Source organism: Delphinapterus leucas, chromosome 13, assembly GCF_059928025.1.
Source record: "Delphinapterus leucas isolate spDelLeu-1000000601 "Yukka" chromosome 13, BTC_Dleu_Yukka2, whole genome shotgun sequence".
Taxonomy (NCBI): domain Eukaryota; kingdom Metazoa; phylum Chordata; class Mammalia; order Artiodactyla; family Monodontidae; genus Delphinapterus; species Delphinapterus leucas.
In genome coordinates this window covers 49,145,593-49,162,762 of record NC_143141.1, presented here as the reverse complement: position 1 = coordinate 49,162,762, position 17,170 = coordinate 49,145,593, and the positions used below count along the sequence as shown (strand labels likewise).

The 17,170-nt window shown below is 48.4% G+C and overlaps 1 protein-coding gene across 7 annotated transcripts in view; it reads left to right on the top strand.

Annotated features, from left to right (window-relative positions):
- Positions 1-17,170, top strand: part of SPTBN1 (spectrin beta, non-erythrocytic 1) — a 196,002-nt gene that overhangs the window by 117,757 nt on the left and 61,075 nt on the right. For 6 of the 7 annotated variants that reach the window (XM_022597341.3, XM_022597343.3, XM_022597342.3 and 3 more), the window contains one exon: positions 9,501-9,652. In XM_022597341.3, the coding sequence (XP_022453049.1) occupies positions 9,501-9,652 (152 nt within the window). Of the gene's footprint in view, positions 1-9,500; positions 9,653-12,560; positions 12,920-17,170 lie in introns of those variants that run through there. The other variant, XM_089923183.1, reaches the window with a different exon arrangement.

The following is a 17,170-nucleotide window of genomic DNA, read 5'->3' as shown; positions in this document are numbered from 1 at the left end:
ATAAGTTTAATAATTAAGGATATGGTATCTGTTTAGGGCCAAGCCTTTTCCATCTTTTGAGGATATGACAAATTACCCTCAGTCTACCTTGACTTAATAGTTCGCAGTCTTCGTTCCAGGGAGGACTGGGGAGGAGAGGTGGTGGCGAATAAAATGTCCTTCAGGGTAAGAATTGAGGACCTGAAGCTTGTGTACCTGGAGAGGCGGGTGGGGAATCTGGTCTCCGGCCTCCTGGCTCTCCCTCATCCTTTGAAAGGGAAGAGAAGGTGTGGCCTTGAGTTGCAGGAGCCTGTGGTGCTCATCATGCTTTGTCCCTCCTGACAGCTGGGGTAGCGCTGTTAATCCTGTTGTGTCTGGTAACCAGATAAATACCCCTCAGCTGAGAGGGCCCTGAGCTGTCCCCCACACCACCCCGTGCCCCTACTGACCTGACATGTGGGCAACGTCCTAGTGAAATAACTTAAAAGAAAAAAAAGCGCATGTGGCTATAGCACGTCACCCTGGCCTCATGTCCTTGAAAATGGAAGCTAAGAAATAGGATGTGGGACCAATGACATTATGTTTTAAGCCAGGACTTGACAAACTTTTTCTGTAAAGGGCCAGGTGGTAACTGTGTTAGGCTCTGCAGGCCACGTGGGGCTCTCTATCTTATCTCCTCATGCTCCGCTGATGCCCCTCCCCGACCCTCAAAAGAAGGAAGAACCCCCTAGCCCCCAGAAACAGACTATAACGCCTGAGTTTGCTGATGCCTGTTTTAAATTTCAGTCATGAAGAAACTGGGCTGAGATGGATGGCTGTGATTTTTGTGCTGTGTGGGGAGGTGACATCCTGTATTCCTCAGGCACTGTGGGATGGGATGTGCGTAGGAGCTTCGGGATCCTTCAGGGTTCGGCTCCTGGGTGGGCCTTTGCTGGCTGTACGCCCTCAGGAGAATCCCTAGAACCTTTCTGGGCCTTGTCTAGTTAGAACTGACGGCCTCCACCAGTGCGTAGGAGCAGAGGAGGACTGACATCATCCTTCGTCCTCCTGATTCTCCTTGGCTGCGGTTTCAGGCTGGTTCCTGCTGGCCTGTGCCACAGCGGTGGAGAGTAGCAGGGCAGCGGGCTCATGGCATGGTTTCCTGTCTGTGAAGGCATTTTGAAGCATGCCACCCATTTTCAGGCAAATGGAGCGGGCGGTTTCTGAATATTTCTTCCTGAGGTCCTGACTCTGTGTTTCAAGGCACTTAGTCTCCCCTCCTGGTCTTGGCATTGTGCGCTACTTCCTTCAGCCTCATTCTCATCGCAGAGGGCTCAGTGCTGTTGCTCTTCCATGTGCTTTGGGAGCTGGCCCCCGTCGTTACCTACACCCCCTCCACGGCCTCAGCGTTGGTGGTTCATGACCTTGAGGAGATAACCATGGCAGGGGCGGCGGGGGGCCCTGGAATGTGGCTTGCTTTCTCAGTTCATCACTGCAGGCTCTCCTCCAGAGCTTCCCCATGCAGTGCCTTGGTTTCCACACTGGCAAAGCAGGGGCTGTGCTGCTCAGAAGAAAGACCCTCTGGAAGCTGTGAGCCGGGCCTGCTCAGCTGACGTAAGCCGTGGGTGCCGGGTTACAGGGAGTTCATGGTTGTTTTATAGTCTGCACATCAGAGTGTTAAGTACTAGCAGAGAATTGCATACTTGCTACACATGCATTTAGAACAGATGTTTACATGTGTTTTGTCCATGAAGCTGGCTAAACTGTTAGGAAAAGTATTTCAACTCAAGTTCTATTTATATACAAATCAGCAAACATAAATTAAAGGCCCCCAGACTAATCCGTCACAGGGCCTTCAGTCAAAAGATTAGTTTCCTTCCTTTTGCTGCCTTAGGATAACAGTTTGATTCTCTATTATCAGTACAGCCAGTTGCCTGTTTCCGGTTTCCTGTTCTGTGTGTTTTGCATGTTGCTCTTGGGAAATGATGTATTTATTTTTTCAAGCCAAGGCACATATGGGGACTCCACCCTACTGTATTCTTTTGTTTTGAATTAGAATTCTTTTTTTTTTAACAACTCAAGAATTGAGCTTTAATGGATAAATTGTTAAAATTAGAATAAATTAAGTCTTGTGACTATTGGCTTGTTTGGGTCATGTTAAAATCATGTTATAATTACACCCTCATATGTTTTGCAGCTTCACTCTTACTGTATGGGCATGTGGTGGCAATTGCCCCCAAAACAAAATAAAAACAAACAAAATTTTGTGAAACTTTTCAGGTTAGCTTTGGACCCCGTTGAATCTGAAAGACAGTACCACAAAATTGCATTTTTATCATTTATCAGACTCTGAAGAACAATTACAGTTCAGGTGTTAAAAGTTTTTAGTGACATGCAGTGATAACATTTAACTGCTTAGGGCCTGTCTCTGTGATTTGGAAAATGTCTTTCTGCGTTAACAGTGGGGGCCACCATCAGCAGCAAGACTTATTGAGAGCCTGTTTGTTGGGCACTGGAGGTTTGTTTATTCATTCAACAAACGTGTGTTGTGTTGTGCACCCGCCCCCCGCCCCACAGTCCCCAGGCACATGCTGAGGCCCTAAATGGATATAGAATTGGAGGCGGTTACAGGCTAGCTGAGGAGATAGGACACAGGATACATAATAAAAAGATTAGAGGGACAGAGACCTCATTCCACCAAGTGAAATCCTCTTGGAAGAACAACTCTTGGCCTGGGTCTTAAAAGAAGGGCGAAAGAAGAGCAAGTACAGTACGTTCCAGGTTAGGAGAATGGTGTAAGCAAAGGTGGGAAGAAGGAATGTGCAAGGTGAGAGTTGAGAACACGATGAATAAGAAGATCTGTTGGGTTGGATTGGAACACAGAGGTGGGTGGGTGTCAGGGAAGATCCCAGACGAAGCAGGTGCCCTGGAGGAGGCTGCTGAGGAACCTTGAACACCAGGCTCAGATTTGGACCCTCTTGTAGATGGCTGGGGTCCTTTGAAGGTATTGGTTCAGTGGTATAACTTTGAAAAACCACTGTTTGGGGGAAGACGACTTATGGCAGTGATGTTTAAGCAGAGTAAGAATGGGAAAGGCACAAGGCCGGGGATTTTAGTAACTGTTGGAGGACGGGACCTGAAACCATCCTAATTGTAGTGAGTTTTTTCTTCCAAACACCCAAAAATACATTGTTGAAATCATTCTCTTGGCACCTAATCCTGTACTGCTTTGTAATATCTTTTGTTATTTCTTTAACTTTCCATGTAGAAAGTTTCCCCAGCTAGACTTCTAGTTCATTGAGTGCAGGAGAGCTTGTCTTACATAGAGAGTTCTGCATGCAGCATGCACTCTGTAAAATGTTGGAATATTGTTGATTTAAAAAGCCACTTGTGGGGATGTGTTCATGAGACACTTGCTTTGTCATCTCCTTTTGATGTCTTTTCCGCTTCCATCCTTGTACCTCCTTTCCTTCTATGAACCCAACTCTGTACCTAATTTAGCTATGTGTTTATGTGGATAAAAAAGTAAGGGATTGCCAGCCCTTACTTAAGATAGGCCATTTACCTTAGCACAATTGAGGAAGATCCTGATAGAAAACATTATTGGGTTATGTCAGCAGGTTCAGACTGTTTGAAAAGTAGAAGAGAGATTTGCTCTCTTCCGCCAGGTATAAATTCAGTCTTTGAGGGAATAATAAATGGGGTCATTGGTCAGTTCCCGTTTCTGTATTTCCCTTATTTTCCATCCAGAGATGGTTACATGCCTTCAGGCCTTTCTTCATCCCTGGCCCCCGTCCCTTTCCATAGCTGGAGCTGTGGCATATGGTGAATGTGGTTATGTTTAGCATTCTGTACAGAGGGTGTTGCAGAAAGATACTGTACAATCATTTCCATAACACAATGCCCTTCTGTTCATCAGTGCTATTTCTATATCCTGTAGCTTAACTCATGCTAACACAATGTTCATTTTTCCAGTTACAGCCAATTCTCCAGAGTAAGGAAGTTTTGAAGTGTTCCAGCCTTCCAATATTGATCATAGTCATTCCCTAAAAAGAAAGGAAGTTGATTATGTGCTTCTAGAAGGGGAGGATGGAGAGGATATTCACAGCCCTTTGGTTGACACTAAGCAAGTACGGTTCTCTGTTCTGAATATCTCCTCCTCTTTCTGTAAGACGTCTTCTGAAAATTTCAAGTTATGTGTCACAAACAAAAGGCAGTGAGTCTAGATACTCAGAGGAAAGGATCCTAATCCTGCTTAACCTAAACAGTGGAAGAGACAGAACAACACCCAAAGACATCCAGCCAGCACTCCCAGTGTCACTGCTCACTAAGCCTTGGGCTCTGCTGGAGGTCGCACTGGTGTCCCACCTCCCTGATGGGGTTGGTGTGCAGATCTAGTGAGCTTTGAGAAAGTGTAAGTTGCTCTTCAGATGCATGATGGTGCATTGCAGGCACATCATCTTGTAAAATTCTGTTTTCGGGAAGGAGCACCATAATAGAAAGCCATTTATAATTCAGTCCTTCCAAGGAGAAGCCAACGCAGATGTTGTCACCCATTCAAGGCTGGGTTTCTTGTTTGCTTCCCGGTGGTCCTCGTTGACCAGGTGGTTGGCTAGTTCATGTCTGAGGCTGTGGAGCTAAGAAGACTTCATTGGCTGGATCTTCACACTTGGAACCGCTCTGGTTCCTAGGTTCTTGGGGTTCCACGGACATTCTGGTAGAAATTGTGGTTCTGGCAAACTTATTTTTGAGAGCTGCTTTAAGAGCCCTTCCTGACTACCACCCCTGCACTGACACACAGACTGCCTCCCCAGGCTCCCTCCCACAGAGGGCTGCTGGGTTCTTTTTGCCCTTTCCTCACGTGGTTCCCCACTTTTGTTGCCTCCGGACTGCTGCTGCTACGGCTGCCGCAAGTCCTGGCTTGTATCGGTTAGGTGTGCGGTAGGTAGGCTTGTATCAGTAGGCCCCCAAGCGGTGGCTGTGTCTTCAGGTACCATCTTGGATTCCACGCTGCCCACCACATTGTGACAGTCGTGCAAAGAGGGGTCGGTGAGGAGTGTTCACGCCTGAAGGCCTTTACGTGGAGGAGTGAGGAGACCTATTCTCTGTAGCTTCAAAGGTGGAGCAAGCTTCCTCGGCAGGCCACAGAGCCAGATCTCGTCTCGATGGAGACAGCGTCCCAACAATTGGAGCTACCCAGTGATGGAGTGGGCCCTTTCACGAAATAAAGACTTGGGTTAGGATGGTGAGATTACGGGTGATTCTATATGTTGTGTCATTGAAACTTTTTTTTTTTTTTAATGTTGTGGTAGAGACATTATTGCATAGTGACTGAGAACCTGGGCTTTGGAGCTAGCCTGCCCTGGAGAGTTAACAGAGCCTAACTAATGGAGTAGTTAGGAGTGTAAAGCACACGGAGCAGTACCAGGGACGTAGCAAGTACGCTGTGTGTGCTATGATTATTTTAATAAGGAAGAACAAGTCGTTTTCTTTCTATACAACTATTAGCCTCCTGCTGTGTACACACACAGTTCCCCCCCTCCTTTTTTTGGAATTTTAAAATAGCTGGTCCAGTAGAAGGGAGGTTTTGCTTTTGAAAGAAAGTTGATTCCGATGACTTGTAAAGCCTTGTTCCACCCTGAGATGATATGATTCCATGATCCCTCGTAAGTTTCTTGAACAGTCTGAGTTGTTGAAAGGGCTGCTTTGCTGGGGAAAGGGAGAGGGAACCAAGGTATGAGACTTACAACACGCCGGGCGCTTCGACGTCCTCGCATTGAACGCCAGAGCAAGGTTTAGGTGAGTCCCTCCACATAAGTATCATGTGGGGGAGAGGGGCAAGTACAGCTGAAGGTTGCGCGCAGGGAGCAGCTGTGGGGTCCCTGTTCCTTGGAGGCACCACTGCTGAGTTTGGGGCAGAGACGGGTGGGAACCTGCCACAGCATCAGACTCATCCAGGTGAATTCTCGGGGAGATGCGGGCATGCTTTGGCTTGATTAACAGCACTACAAGGCCCTGAAAGGGAAAAGGAGGACAGAGATGGCACGGGGGACAGAAACGCCCGTGTCACACTGAGCCCACCCCTGCGGTTGTCCTTCTGCCTTGCAAGGAAGGAGCCAGCTCTTTGTGGAATTGAGTGGGCCTGAGGGCAGGGAGTTTTCTGCTGCCGTCAGCCCACTAGCACACCATCCGGATCAAAAAGCCTTTGATGCAGGCGTAGGGAGTAATGAATGAACAGTACCCCCACTCGGGCGTCCTGATGTCAACTCCAGTTGGTATAAGCCCAGAATGTCTCAACCAGGGTTTCCCAACCCAGCGCAGGCACTGCTGACATTTGGGGCTGGATAACCCTTTGTTGTAGGGGCCGCCCTTTGCTCTGTCGGGTGTTTAGCAGCATCCCTGGCATCTACCCACTATGTGCCAGGGGCACCTGCCCCCCACTTGTGACAATCAATCAAAAATGTCTCCAGACATTGCCCAGTGTCCCCTGGGGAGCAGAATTGCCCCCAGTTGGGAACCACTGGTCTAAATAACCGGATCACGTGGAGCTTGTAAGGGCTCCCAGAGCTGCTCACACTTGTAGAACTAGAGGTGGGTGCTCTTCCCGCAGCTGCTCCCACCACCTCCTCACGTAGCTCGGGCACAGTGACAGCAGCTTGAAGTTGGGAGCATGCCTCTGGACTGTCTTCCATTGTCTGCGTCAGGGGCCTCCAGCTCCTCGGGCAGGCGTCTGGCCTGGCCTCACTGGGTTGGGAGTGCAGGGGTGATGTCACTGCGCCTTCCCAGGAAGGGTGGAACAAAGGACAGAGTCCCCAAGGGCAGGCAGCCTCATCCTCAGCTGGCCCGCTGGGTAGGTTTTTTCCCTCCCTTTCCCTCCTTCCGGTTTCAAAAGTGTTTGTTGTTCACCAAGTGCTCCATTGTAAGAGGACACGTTGAGTTGGCTGGGCTTTGTGTCTCTCGGCTGAGCCCGTTTCCTGCCCCTTGTGTGTCGTAAGGGTGTTGATTCTGGTCCAGTCCCTGGATGGAATCTTCCATGCCTTTTCCAGTAAGCCCGAGGAACTTGAGCCCTCCGTGATTTTTCTAGCATGCTCACGCTACCTGGAGCCTGCTCCTGAGGCCGGGGGCAGAGTAGAGAGCTGGGCAGAGCAGGAGAGCAAGCTCTCATTCCTTGTTTAAGTTTAGTTTTGAACTTCTCTTCCTTCTGTTCTTTCCTCCCTTCTTCCAGGAGGTTCTGAGGACCCCAGCAGCCTTGGGGAGCCGTCCCCTCACAGATCCTCAGCCTGTCCTATTTCCACTCAGTTCCCTCTGCTCCGCCCCGTAACCTCTTTGTTTGCTTGCGTCTTCATGGGGAGGAGGGTTGGAGTTAGCCTCCAGCTCTTCAGGACAGGGTGCTGTGGGAGCGCACTGTCTTTAGGAGGAGATCCTCGAATCTCCTCGTAAAGGAACCTGTTAATTCAGAACCTGAAAGAAGCCGGGGCTGTTGCTGTAATGTGAGATTCACCCGAAGCAGTGACAGTTGACTGGGGACACATCTGGTACTTGTTTATTTAGAAATAACTTAATCCAAGCAGGTTTTCATTTTGACCTTGTTCCGGTGATAGGCTGGGTGTGGTAGTGATTTGGAGCCCCAGACCCTGTAATAACAACCTAGGATACCCATCAAGGGCTTTATTAGAGACATTTCCAACTGTGTAGCACATAAAAGATATTATAATTTAGAAAAAAATTAGTTGACCCTAAATGCACCTGAACCTCGAGTTACTTGCCATCTGTGACATGTCCCTAGGAGAGGCTTCATGTGTCTGTGTACTCTGCTCTGGACCTGCTCTTTCAAAACAGCCAACCTTCGGCCAAAAAATACAGCTTCTGTGTCGCTGTCATAAAGTTACTGTCCATCATGATGATTGTGTGATGAATAATGCATGGGATCTTTTCTCTGCGACCGATCATGATGTTATTGGTGCAGGTCATTTTTCAGTCTGCGCTGTGCCCCTCACTGCCTTTTTCCTTGTTCCCCCTATCCTGCCCTTTCTGATCCCTTGCTTTCAGTTGGCCTTTGTTGCGAGGCAAGGCCCTCTTTCCCTCTGGCGGGCTGTTCCCTCGGGGGAAGGCTGGGCCAGGAGGAGCTGCTGGCTTCGAAGGTGGGCAGCTGTCTTGGCAGGTGGCCCGGTGGCCTCACCTGCCAGGTTGGCAGCAGTAAAGGCTCATCTCTTGTTGCCTCTGCCTCATTCCCTCCCTGTGGTGGGTGGAGGCCTCAGCAGAGCCTTCCAGGCAGACATTCCCAGGATACCCTGGCCAGCCTGGGAACCCAGTACACCCAGGCCACCAAGTTCGTGCCCCATCAGCAAGGGTGGCTTTTTAGCTGTCCCTCAGTGATGCTGAAATACACAAAAAGTTGTTGGAGTCTGCTCCCTTTTTTGTAGATTGGCGCATAAACATCTTGGTGGGTTTGGGCCTAACGCTGAAAGGAGGAAGTCTTGGGTCCTTTTTAGGACAGATTTATGCTGATGGAACTGGAAGTGGGGTGAGTATGTGACCGAAGGGTAGCTCAGTAGAGGACAGTCAGGGAGTGTGAGTCGGTGGGTCCAGGGCACATTCGGTGGATCCCTGTCGAAGACCTTCAACAGCCTGCATTTAGAACATTCTGCAGAGGCAAGAAGATGGGAAGCCTATTTGTATGAAATGTGAAGGGCCGGTTCTAGGCACGTGTGTCTAGAGTTTTGTGCTTTGAATTGGACAGAACTTGATCACTGAGGCTTGGAAAACTTAATACTGTTTCCTGGATGATTTAGACGTGCAACTACCCCACGTTGGACCATAAACCAGCAGTTGCCTTTTCAAGGAACGGTTGAAGTTTGGAGATGATAGTCGTCCACTCACTTTACGGAAGGGGATACTGAGCCCAGTGTCTCAGCACGTTTTTGACGAAACCTCAACCTCGGGCCCAGGCCCTGCTCTCCCGGTGCCTGGCCAGGTCTCCTTGTACTCTGCTACGCTGCCCACCATTTTCTCTGCTGTTCACTGAACATCCCACTCAGCAGATCAAGGTCATGAGTGAATTTATCTCGTCAGGTGTTGCCTGATCCTTTGTACCTGAGGGAAGCAATTTCTGGCTGTCTCCTGAGCTCTTCTGCCCCAGGTCCTTCTGTGTACTGTGTGCGTCCCCCACACTGGGGAGGAATAATAGCTGACACCCACGTTAGAAACTTTACCAGTCAAGTATTATACTATCGGGCAGGGCTGCAAAGGACCCCACCGTGACCTTCTCCGTCGTGTTGCCTCTTCAGCAGAGGTGGGAGGAAATGAGATGAGTGTGAGCAAAGGAGGCTCTGCTGGTGGTTATGCTTAGGGGCTCCAGTGTTCAGGGATTGTATGGTTCCTCTGTTCGCGAGTTGTTGACCGTGCTTTAGAGGAGCTAAGGCTCATTACACAGTTGACTTCTGCTCTTCTTCCTTTGGCCAGGGTCTCATGCCCCTGCTGGCACACACCCACCACTGCCCAGGCTGTGGTTGGTGGTAAAGCGAGCTCTCCTCTGCTTGCAGATGAACGTGAAGCCGTGCAGAAGAAGACCTTCACCAAGTGGGTCAACTCCCACCTCGCCCGGGTGTCCTGCCGGATCACAGACCTGTACACTGACCTCCGGGATGGACGGATGCTCATCAAGCTGCTGGAGGTCCTCTCCGGAGAGAGACTGGTAAGAGGGGATGTGAAGTGTGGGGCGCTGTAGGCGGGAAAATGTTTTCTTGAAAAATCACTTGTGGACCTGTCTCCTGTTGATTTCTGCAGTTAATGGTTGATATTTTTGAGGAGGAGACTCTTGATAAGTGAGATGAGTACGCTGGGGGAAGCTCCAGGGTGACATTCTGAGTCTGGGTGATTTTCCTGAACTGTATGTAATGAAGCGGCTTCATTCTGGTTATTTGCAAGGTCACTACCTTTGGTCGGAAAGATCTTGGCTGGTGTCCCCTGTTGAACAGGGCACGGTGCTGGAAATTTAAGGGCCAGCCTTGGGTGCTAGCTCCAGGGTGTACCTGTATCCCTTGAGATCACGGAATAATTTTAAATTTGTGTCTTACTGATTCTCTGGAAAATCTGAGCTGCTGTTTTAAGGTGGCAGGAACTGACTTCAGTGGTCCCTGGTGTATTTTTGGTTTCTTCCGTGCATACTTTTTGTTTTGAGGGTGGAGGGAGGGGGCTGGTGCTGTGTCTCCTTGGAAACTTGGAGCTTTGATGAATTCCTCCGAGCCTTTTTGGGCACGGGAGTTGTCAGCCTCCAGTGAAACTGTTCTCCCCATTCTGTTTCCCAGAGCTGCCGTGGCTGTCTCTGATGTGACTTTTGTCTATGGACCTTAAACTGAGGAATCTTAAACCAGTCATTGTAACTGACCCAACAGGTTTTGTCTCGCCTTGGTGTGGAAATGGGTGCTGTCTTCTGCCAGAGCACAGGCAGTTCCATAGGTGCTGGTGGGGGCCCAGCCAAAGGCAGGCTGACGCCCAGGGATCGAGCCCACATCTGCAATGACATCACCAGGAAAACATGATGCTGGTGGTTGGCAGGGCTGCCAGAAAGCCTTACTTTTAACTCGAGCTCCACCCTGTAACTTGACAACCGCGGTGGGTCTGCATGCAGACCGACCCACACACCTCTGACCACAGGCAAGGGGCTGCAGTTGTACCCTGTCCTGTCATTAGCCCACAGACAGAATGGCCCCTTTGAACCCGGGTAAGAACAGTCAGGTTTCCCTTTCCCTGCCCCTCCGTTCAAGAACAGCCTCCTCTAAGAGACAGTGAAGCCCCGTCTCATCCTCAGTGCCTTTTGTCCACGTGCTCTTTGTTCCCTGAGCGTGCACGTTTTGTTGCCTCGTTTTCTTGAGAGGTTGTGGGTCAAGCTAGACACACTGGATAAACAAAGGAGGCTTCTGCCTCCATGACTGTGATGCTTCCCTGAAGGCGGTTTGTAAGGTGGAAGTGGGAGCAGTGGGTCCACATGGGGAGGGCCGGTCATTTTGGTTTGTTTTTTGACGTGAGTCTAGGCCAAAATTATTGTGATATTCATCTTTAAATACAATTTTGGTAACCAGACTTTCTCAACCGCCCCACATTTTTTTCCCTTTTAATGTTTAACCTAGTATGATTGTCTGTTGATTTTTTTTTTGAATGATGTTTTGAAAGTAGATAAAAAAAAAATCATTAAAGGTCACCTGAAACTAGAAATTAGTTTGAACATTAATTTTTGTCCCAACAGGGTCCCGTCTTCAGGGCTGTGGGGAGTAAATTGTTCACCCTGGAAGGTCCGTAATTCTTTCATACCAAGGAGATTGTGTCCTTGATAATGTCCACATAATAAACGGGATCAGACCCTTTGCCCTTTATTCTGGAAAAGGCAGCAAAAACATTAGGGAGAAAAAAAGCAACCAGCAAAGCATAATTCTTGGTTGTTTGCAGATACCTCCCACTCCTCTGTTTATTTGCTGCCAGCGGTCTATATGTATATATATATATATATATATTTTTTTTTTTTTTTTTTGCAGTGACCCAGAGGCCTGGGAGAGTAGAGATGGAGAAACATGAGAGGGCTGCCATCTCCATCCTCTCAGGCAGTCAGTGGCAGAAGCTGTGTTTAGCCATGACTTAACCACTTTGTAAAACCCCAAGAGCCTTTACTTCTTTTATTATCCTTTCCTCACAGCCAACTTGTGACTATAGTTTGGGCAGTCTGATTAATCTTTCTTATTCCAAAAGTAAGGATACCATAGATAGAATGAGCTACAGCTCTTGTTCATTTGTACTGGAGATTTTCGGCCTCTTTGGCCCCGTGGTTTATTTGGTTCATGGAGCCTTCTGGAAGGGACACAGACCACGCTCTGCTGTTGGCTGCAGAGGCTGCCAGGGACTCAACGTTAAGAGACCCTCCGTGCAGGAGAGGACATCCATCCATGAGGGCTTGCCCCAAAGGATTCTTGCATCTTCAGATTCCAAAACAAATGAGGTTGCTAGAGCTTCCAGGCCTGGGTAAATTAATGTCCACAGCTAAACGGTTGTGTCATCAGATAACGTTCAGTCAGCTCTGGGCTTTCTGCACCAGTGATCCAAAGCCCTGGGTCACATAAACATTTGCACTCCATCTGGAGCCATGTCTCCATCGGCATTTCAGCGCCAGCATTTACCACCAGCTTGACAGTAGGTAGTAGATAAATGTTTGAGGGACTGCAGTATCTAAATTTATTTTATTAATAGATTCTTGGAGCCAGCTCATCCCTCTTTACAGAGGGGGAAATTTGTCTTATTTTTACTGAGTGAAGTTCAAAGAAATACATTAGCTTAATGATCCAGAGCGTTCCACCCTAACCCCACCCTGCATTTCGGCTTAATAAAATTTGAGTTAGATTTGAGCAGGTTTTGGGTAGGCATTTTGGGTTATCAAGGCACTTGATTCCAATGTACTGGGGAACATGAGAGGGCAGGAATCCTCACGTCTGGTCCTGACTTGGGCGGGATCTGTGTCCGGAAGTTGTCGCTCTCTTTGCCGCAAGGTATGTCAGATCCTGGAGCAGTGAGGAAACTCTTTGGCTGAACCCGGAAGCTGCTGCTAATCGGGATTGGGTTGATAACAAAGAAAACCTTTCCTTTCCAATGTGTTACTCTGAAATTACCATGTACTACAAGTTCATAAATGTCTTGCTTTAAAGTTCCATAAAGAATATAGACCGGGGGCTTCCCTGGTGACGCAGTGGTTGAGAGTCCGCCTGCCGATGCAGGGGACACGGGTTCGTGCCCCGGTCCGGGGAGATCCCACATGCCGCGGAGCGGCTGGGCATGTGAGCCATGCCCACTGATCCTGCGCGTCCGGAGCCTGTGCTCCGCAATGGGAGAGGCCACAACAGTGAGAGGCCCGCATACTGCAAAAAAAAAAAAGAAGAAGAAAGAATATAGACTACCCTTTACAACAGCAACTGACCAGGTAAAAGCAGTCACTGTGCTGGTCACTTTGTCATTGGTCCTAGGTCCCAGGGCCAGATGAGAAACGGGACTTGAGGGGTAAAGAAAGGTTTGTCCTGCGCAACCCACTGACATTTGGAGGGAGTAGGGCCTCTGGACTTCGGGGGTGAAGTGCAGCCCACGGCTCCTCATCCAGGTTCGAAGTTGGCCAGTACCTGCCCCCTTCCCTCCGTGGGCCTCAGCATGAAGGATGGTTCTGAATAAGACAGTTTCCTGCCTTGCTCCTGCCAGACCGAGCCCTCGCCTCTGACCGCGAGGACAAGGTTTTCTGAACATTTCTGCCCTCCCCCCAGCCCCTGCCATTTCCAATAGCAGGTATCACTGATTTTGGGTTGCTTAATGTTTTCCTGATATTCTGTCGTCTTATTCTGTTAATCAGTCTCAAAGAAGACAGTGCAACAAAAAGAGGATTTTGTTTTTAATTTTTATTTATTTTTTTTTTACCACCGTTAATTCCAAAACAGGCTGAGCTAGGTGGAGAAGATAGATTTACCATGAGATTTGCTAAGCCTTAAGTAAATCCTACGTTGAACTACCCTGAGTGCGTTTTACATAGAGCCTTTGTTAGGAGAACATGCTGGCATGTATTGTTGTAGAAACGGGGTTTTATGGACTGGCCACAGAACCTTCCTGTTGTTTGTAATGTCTCTTGTGTGGGAGAATTTGCTTTTGTTCTAAACAACCAGACACAGAAGAATGCCCCTGTTAAATTCAGGTCTAGTTGCACAAATACTAAAAGTGAATTAATAGTAACAGGTAATAGTAATACCATGTGATAAAGTACTGAATGAATGGCCCCAAAGCCCTAGAGTTCAGAAGGGGAAACGGGCCTTCTGGATGGGGTGTCAAGGAGGGACCGCGTGTCAGCCGTGAGGAAGAGTGAAGAGAGCGCTTGGGGAGGAGTGGCAGGAGGGAACAGGTGTAGGGAAAGCATCCTGGCTGAATTGGAGTTTGTTTTTGGAAGGAGTGATGATGGTCAGTCACTTTTAGTGTTTTCTGTCACACGCATAATGTGTTTAGTTCTCACAGTCTAATCAAGGGGACAACGTACGCTTTATAGGAGAAACAGGCAGTGAGTGACCAGGGCCTCGCCCAAGGCCAGTATCACTACTGAGGAATATAACTTGGACTGCAGCCTACTCTCCTGTCTGTTGGTCCCCTCCTTTCTCATTGAGCCCTGCTAAAGGAGAAGATTCTCCTTGGGGGTGGGTCCCAACCAGGAAGGAGACGGGCAGGAATTAATGGAACAAAGTATGTTGTTTCCTGTTTAATTTTAATTGGGCAGGAATCATTTATACTATTCTTAAACCTCAAAGTGTGATGTGTAGGGAGGTGTTTGGGGACATAATGTGAAATGAGTTTGGCTGTTGTATCAGAGGAGATTTTGGAGTTCCTATCCCCAAATCCCAAATTCCTGTCCCATCCTACCCTCTGTATTAAGTAGAGGCGTGTGTGTGTGTGTGTGTGTGTGTGTGTGTGTGTGTGTGTGTGTAGCAAACACTGATTTTTGATTAAAAGGCAAAAATATAAGCAAGTATCCATTGCTCTGATATACTGAGACCAGTAGTGTCTTTTCTCTATTTCTTCTTCACCTAAACGAGAGATCAGGAGGCACTTTAGAATTCACCTTGCATGCTAGTGAGTCTTTCACCCTCCAACACATAGGTTGTATTTCATAGCTGGAAGGGACTTTAGTGGCCACTAAGTTAGATCCCTTTATTTCATAGGTCCTGTAGGCCATCAAGGCCATCCAGCTGGCATGTGGCAATCGGCCTCTCCCAATTCCCAGGATTGGTGTTCTGTCTACCCTGCAACCCTTGGAGAGCTGTTGCTCCAGGTGGCTTCAGGGTGGCTTTGGATACCCATGAAGAAAATCAGAAGGAGTGGGGCTTACCAGGGTAGAAGAGTGGCCCAGCTCCCCAGGGTCCCCCCAAAATACCCTGCCAGGAATCCTCCCTTATGTCTTCCTCTTCTATTCAAGGAGGCTAAAAATGGCTCCAGGAAACATTTGCTTTTTCTTTTCCATCTCTAGACTCTGACAAAAAGCCTGCCATCGTGAGTACTCCACAGTTCTGCAAATGCTGATGCCCCACAGCGTGTAATCGATCCAGACTCCAGGCTGAGTGACAGTCGGGGCAGAGCCATGGGGGGGTGGGGGTGGGGGCAGCATCCAGCTCCCTCCTTCCTTTCTAAGGGCCTTGGGCCCACTTGGCGAATTTGCCCAGGACCACACCGCTTCTCAGGGGCAGGGCTTGGACTAGCTGCTCTAATAAGCAGTCAGGATTATATTGTCAGTTTCTGGAGGCTGGTTAGTTAGCCCTGTAATTCCCACTCCTCCTTTGGAGTTGGAAAGAAGATGGGTCTGGAGTAAGGCCCAGATGGGTTAGAGCTGTGGTTGATAAAGATTTGGGACTAGAAGGGACCTTGGGAAGGGGAAACAGGATAAGCACCCGCAAAACACAGGCCCTGGTGCGGAAGAGCAGGGACACTTGTTAGATTGATTTGAAGGAGGATCCGTAAAAATTGGCATTTCCTCAGAGGAGCCCACGCCTGCAGAGCCCCCCCTTGCTTGAGTTGCACACGAGTCTGGTATTGATCTTTGCCTCCTAAGTGGCATCTCAAACTGCCCCATCAGAAAGGACCCAGAGGACAGAAAAGCGCATGTTACCATGGGAACGGACCTGTGCGGCACTAGGAACTTGACAATAGTTCATGGAGAGGAGACAGGGAAGGTTCCTTTTCTTGGCAGAGCGAGCCACTCTTGGGGCGTGGCTTGTGTTTATCCCTGAGCGATGCACCCCTCCCCCAGTTGCACTGTGTTCAGTTCTCTCCATTGTTATCTCTTCTTCCTCTTGAGAAGATGGAAGTTGAGTAAAATAAAAATAGCTCTTTTAAAAAAAAGGGAAAACTGTCTGCCAGATGGGAACCCAGCCTCGTAATTTCCTTTCACGTAGACGTGTGTGTACTGCCCTCGGTTCCCGGTGTAGCAGGAAGAGGACGCGCTCTGGAATCCCGGCTCACCGCACACCAGCCAGCCGTGCGCCATCACCTCACCCCTCTAAACCGGCATGTTCTCATCTGCAAAATGACAAGAATTATAATAATTATTGCTGTGCGGTGTTAGTGTGAGGATTAAATGTAAACCACCTAACAGGTTAACATAGTGGCACAGGAAATGGCAGCTAAGAATTTTTAGATCTTGGGAGTTTTGCCGTTTATATGACCCAGTGTGTTTCAGTGTATATAGTTCTGTGCAGTCATTAACCCTTCTAAAATAAATTCCCTGTAGTGATTGCCCCCTAAACTTGCCGAGGTACCGTGCGTTAAAACACTTCGGAAGCCCTCTCTGAAGCAGATACAACATGAGTTCCAGGAGTTGGTATTCTTGAGTTTTAGTCTTGATTCTTACTCCCCCTCCTTGTGCTGCCCGTACATCATCTAATCACGCCACGTCTGGCTTATCCTTTTGGCTTAAAAAGGGGTTAATATGCCGCCGAAGATGAGTGAGCTTCAATTGAGATGAAGTGTGGGAAAGTGTTTGAAAAACAGAGAGAGAGGTATAGTGAGGCAGTGACGCAACTTTCACTGCACAACATTTAGCCTAGTTTGAATTACTAGCTGCACAGCATAACAGTAATATTTGAAATATCTCTGTAAATCATGCTTTCCAGCCTGAGTCATGGAGGTCTTACTGTGTATAGAGGCCTTAAGTGTTGAGGTTTGGGTGTTTTCACATCCTCTCCGCTCTCTCGTCCGATCTCCCCTCCCTCCAGGCACCAGCCAGTCATAAGTTTTCTCTACCACCTTTTCCTTTTATTTCTGTCCAGAGTTTAATTTGGGGTGTCAGGATTAGAAGAGTAATATCATTACCATTATTTGGGGGCACATTCCCTTCTGGTATTAAATTTGCCTGTCAGCTGACGTATACCAACTTCTCTGCCTCTCAGTGGGAGAGTTCTATCTAGACCCTGAACATTTCCTGTTGTCTAACAGAGAGGTGTGTGATTTCTAAACAGTTTGAAGCCCAAGTGGCATGGAGAGGCGGAGCCCCCTCTTTTAAGTAGAATCGTTGGGAGGAAAATCCTTGAGGCACCCCTGTTGGTAGACACACTTTGTGGGTTTGAGAACACCATAATCATTAGTTCACCATTTCATTTATGTAGCGGCCCTTTGAGATAATTATTCATATTATCCCCATGTTATGGATAAACAG